The 4512-nt window shown below is 32.6% G+C and overlaps 1 protein-coding gene across 1 annotated transcript; it reads left to right on the top strand.

Annotated features, from left to right (window-relative positions):
* The first annotated feature begins 295 nt into the window (after nt 1-295).
* Nucleotides 296-4283, top strand: LOC126797016 (uncharacterized). The gene is made up of 9 exons (XM_050523708.1): nt 296-310; nt 597-767; nt 1063-1130; nt 1384-1525; nt 2132-2230; nt 2605-2676; nt 2953-3024; nt 3852-3986; nt 4101-4283. The coding sequence occupies exons 4-9, from the start codon at nt 1496-1498 to the stop codon at nt 4281-4283; spliced, it is 591 nt and encodes a 196-aa protein (XP_050379665.1). The 5' UTR covers nt 296-310; nt 597-767; nt 1063-1130; nt 1384-1495.
* The last annotated feature ends 229 nt before the right edge of the window (nt 4284-4512 follow it).

The following is a 4512-nucleotide window of genomic DNA, read 5'->3' as shown; positions in this document are numbered from 1 at the left end:
TTTATTCTTTTGTGGAAAGGCATGACTGCATAAGATAATGACTTCAAGTTATGAATTCATCCAGTAGAAAAGCTTATTTTTACAAAGAAGCTTATGTAATATACTTAATATAACTATTGATATAAAGTTTTTGTGCTTGGTTCTTCTCTATAACTTTTGCTGCTCCCCCTATATTCAATGTTGGCCTCCATTTTTGTTTTTTCTTCTTATTCAGGTGTTGGTGATCTCTGATGTTGATTTCTGATGTTGTATGATAATGATAATGATTCATTTCTATATTTTATGGCGATGGATATATCAGTATAATGATGTAAGAAAAAAATTACAACTTAGTATTCCTTTATTCGAGTGATTCATAAGAAATTTCAAGTAAATGAACTTGATGCACTTTTAATAATGTAAAAAAATAATGATCTTGATATTATTTGTACAAAAGGATTTTTTTTTTCACTGCACTGTTGGTCAGTACGAAAACTTAATTTTTTTAGTCTTTACTAATACTGAATTTTTATTTTCAGTTTTGGTTGGTTCTTCCTAATTTTCCTTCCATCTTAATGAGATATCAATTTTTATCATATTATATTTTTGGGTCATAGGTATGGCTCCTGGAAAACAACAGTCTGCCAAAATGAATTTTTTCCAAGAACATAATTTTGCAAATGAACATGCTGATCGGTGATGATCATGAACCATGAAAGAGGATCGTCAGTGGAAGAGTTTACAAAGTTGACATTTCCAGCTCTATTTCTAGATCCATTGATTAATTGGTAAGGGACAATTTACAAAGTTCTAAACCATAATGATTTCTTTATTAGTCAAACTAATAATATCACAATTCTCAGTTTCATAAACTTTTGTAGTATCTTCAATGCAAATGTGACCCAATGTTTTATCCTCCTTCAGTTTAGCTATAATACAACAATTTAAATATGGGTGGAATTCTTAGGTACTTCCAAATGACACAATTATACTAATACAATTCTATTCTAAGTTATTCACGTTTTAGTATATTGTGAAAGCTGTATCATTTGTGACCTTTACTAATAAGATATTCTTCCACAGATACTTGAACTTATTTGTTGTCATACTGTGCAATCACGTGGAATATTGAGTTGCTAGATTCTCAAAATGTAAGAACAAATCATCATGATTACTTGATTCCTATAGTTTCGCAGCTCTCAGTTTGAGATATTTTTGTTGCTTTGCCTAGATTTCATATTGATTTCTTATTTCTATTTTCAACTCAATATTCTAGCAATAATCACAATTTCAATATGGATGGCATTGTTATATAGTTCCAATGACACAATTATATGCTAGACTCAATACACTTCTACTTTAAGAGTTGTGGATTCACTGGATGCACTGATAAGATTTTTACAGGCGGATGTTTGGGCAGACCATTATGTACAAAACACAAGATTGCCGTTCTCTAAGGCTCACATGGACAACAAAAATCCTCCTTGCATGCATGTAGGATTAATGGACTATTATCATGTTATACTGTTCTATCACGCAAAAAAAGGTACATATTCAAATTATTCTCTCTTTTGCTTTTCTTTTTCTTGAATTCCTCATACTTTAGTCCCTAAAATAGTTGCACAATGAGGACAACGAAGCACTTGGTTATAACTATGAAGTTTTGATGAGCAAGAAGACCTAATGAATTGTAGAAGTTTTGATGTAAGCGGCATGGTGGGCAGAAGCATTTCAAATGCATCATTCTTGATGTTACTCCCCACACCACTTTTGTGTACAAGTAAAGTTTAGTTAGTCGTACCCCCAACTCCATGCTTTGCTCCATTTAAAAGTAGTGGTATAAACTTCGCAGCTGAGCGCGGGTAAAATGCCTAGTATATATTAATTTGATCAATACTATTCACGATACTGTTTATAAGGGCTACAAGACGTACCGATTTTGTCCTTATATTCTTCTTTTTTTTTTCTACGCTCTTCTACTTTCTTCTCCTTCTTCTCTCACTGTTATCAGATTTCTTAAGCTTCTTTTTATCAGACACAGACAAATACATAACCTTTGATACCTTTCCAAGCTTACTTCTTGATCTTCTTTAAGACCACATACCCTAATCCTCTTCTGAACTATTCTTCCTCTTCCCAAAATCTTTGACAGTCTTCCCACACCAAGTTTTGGTCTCCAGAAACCTCGACCAGACGGGTAAGCCGGCTTGATTTGGACGACCTCCGCCTTTTCAATTTGTACCTTATCAAGGTTAGTTCTCCATTAAATTTCAATTTCCTCTTCTGGGTGATTGGTTCTATTTATCGAATTGTCGGTTTGAGGTATTAGGTTTTCTCTTGACTGTATGCCAATTGCATTGCACGATCAAGGTTGAATATAGGAATCTAAAATAACCATTTGCAAACCTCTGTCTTTTCCTTATCAGATTTTTCTAGGTTTTCGTTTATGGGGTTGTCCACTCACAATTTTGAATATCTATAATTCTAGTGAAGCAAGATTGAATCGGTTATGACATATGGTATGATTCTTTATTTGTATAATTGTTTGTCTTATATTGAATCATTGATACGGTGGAAACCTTGCAGAAATTGAATCATTGTTCTTTTCTTCCTTCCCTTTTTTAGAATGATTCTATGAAGAATGGAATGGAGATGAAAACAACAAGAGTCGTACTGTGTGTTCCCCCTCTGCAAAAGGTTAAAACGCAATCCAATTGGGGATGTAATTTCTGGGTTTGGCTTTTTTGGCATTCCAATTAGGATATAAAAGGATGATGCAAATCAGAACTTATGATATTTTTGCTGAAAATTTTTTCCATGAAATTTTTTTTGTTGTTCTTCAATTTGGCCTTTCTATTGTCCTTTCATATAGTTTTTTTTTTCATTTTTTTACTTTGGTATATTATTGTTCAAATCAATTTATTATATGAGCATTTGATAAGAAGCGATTGATTTTGTTTTTAATTTTTGCAGGGTGAATCGATTTTTTTAAGTTGTGCTAATTTGCAGAGCAGTCAATTTTGTTCAGAGGAGTACTCTGTGAAGGTAATTACTTCTTTCAGATACTCAACATCTAATTTTCTGCTGTAGGGGTTTTTTTTTTTTGATATTTTCCTATTAATTCAAAGAATATATTGGCTTCATCTATGTGTTAATTCAATTCCATGTATGTATATATATATATATATAATATGCAATTTTATTTTTTTCATAATAGTACTAAATTCTTCAAACGTGCATATACATTCCTCTTAGAAACTTTGTTATAGTTATCTTTTTAAATATTTGAATCTTCCTGATTTTGTTGCAGAATCTAAAAAACAATTTGCATGTAAAATAACATGAGAAGAGAAATCTTACAGTCAAACTCAAGCTCCCAAGGTTTTCAGGGAGAGGCCCTTCAAGTTGGTTATCTTCCAACACATTGAAAATTGCAGTTTTCAATAAGTACATATTCCTAAGCTTTAAATTTTAGGTAAATGAGTTCGTTTCAATAAAAAAAGGGGAAATAAGTCAGTAACATTCTTACTTACAGCTCAATAAGAGTAGCAATGTTACCAATTTCCTTTGGAATAGAACCACTTAATCCATTTCCTAAAAGAGACCTGCAGCTTACCATTAGTTACATGTTAACAACTATCAACTTATGAACACCCCCGGTAAAAACTAATAACAACTGAGAAGAAGAATGTAATCACTAACAGAATCCGAAGAGGTCCATTAGAAGTGCTAAAAATGAATTACCGAATAACTTAATTAAGTTTCATAAGAGGTCCATTAGAAGTGCTAAAAATGAATTTAGCTCCTTTAGTTTATATATTTGCAATAACACAATTATATACTCAACTAATACTCCTTTAGTTTATAAACAGATGGTTGAGCAGATTCCTTTTCATATGATACACTTCAAAGACTGCCATTTAAAGGCTCCCAAGAAACACCATTGTTCTTCACCACATGATTTGAGAACTCTATTACCATGTTATATACCGCGATCACACAAAAAGGTACATTTTCGTTCTCTTTGTTTCGAGAGTGGTGCCTTCATATTATATCTGTGTTGTAATCTATTGTTCTCCAATTCAATTTTCTGATTGTATATTTGTATTCATCTCATTTAGATGCACTATGAAATGGAAGCCCTTGGTTGCGTTATTTCAATCAATCATCAAGATCTCAATTGTAATTTTCGTTTTTACTATTGGAAATTTTATGTTATTCCAATATATAGCAAACCACCATTTAAATTAGTCATTTTGGTTGATGAGAGTACGAGACTTTCATGCTCATATTGCTCTACTTAAATTAAGAGGCATCAACCGCTATATAACTAGTATATATAAGTAGCTCTTAGTTAGCTCTGTAGCTATATATAACGATCGCAGCTGATGGATCTCTCAGAGGTCAGAGAGAGAGAGAGAGAGAGAGAGATGCGGAACAAACACGCCCAGTAGTACTGAGAGGGATTGAGAGAGAGTAGACAGACATTTAAACCATCTAGGATCACGAGCTCTGTGCGGTGGCTTTCAACAC

This window comes from Argentina anserina, chromosome 6, assembly GCF_933775445.1.
Source record: "Argentina anserina chromosome 6, drPotAnse1.1, whole genome shotgun sequence".
NCBI classification, from domain to species: Eukaryota; Viridiplantae; Streptophyta; class Magnoliopsida; order Rosales; family Rosaceae; genus Argentina; species Argentina anserina.
This window is presented reverse-complemented; position numbering and strand designations above follow the sequence as displayed.

Bases quoted from the DNA above. Each gene is read 5' to 3' on its own strand.
- LOC126797016 (XM_050523708.1), top strand. From the start codon at position 1,496: ATGTTATACTGTTCTATCACGCAAAAAAAG. The intron at 2,677-2,952 runs GTTAAAACGCAA...TAATTTTTGCAG, and splicing joins GTGTTCCCCCTCTGCAAAAG to GGTGAATCGATTTTTTTAAG. The intron at 3,987-4,100 runs GTACATTTTCGT...CATCTCATTTAG, and splicing joins TACCGCGATCACACAAAAAG to ATGCACTATGAAATGGAAGC.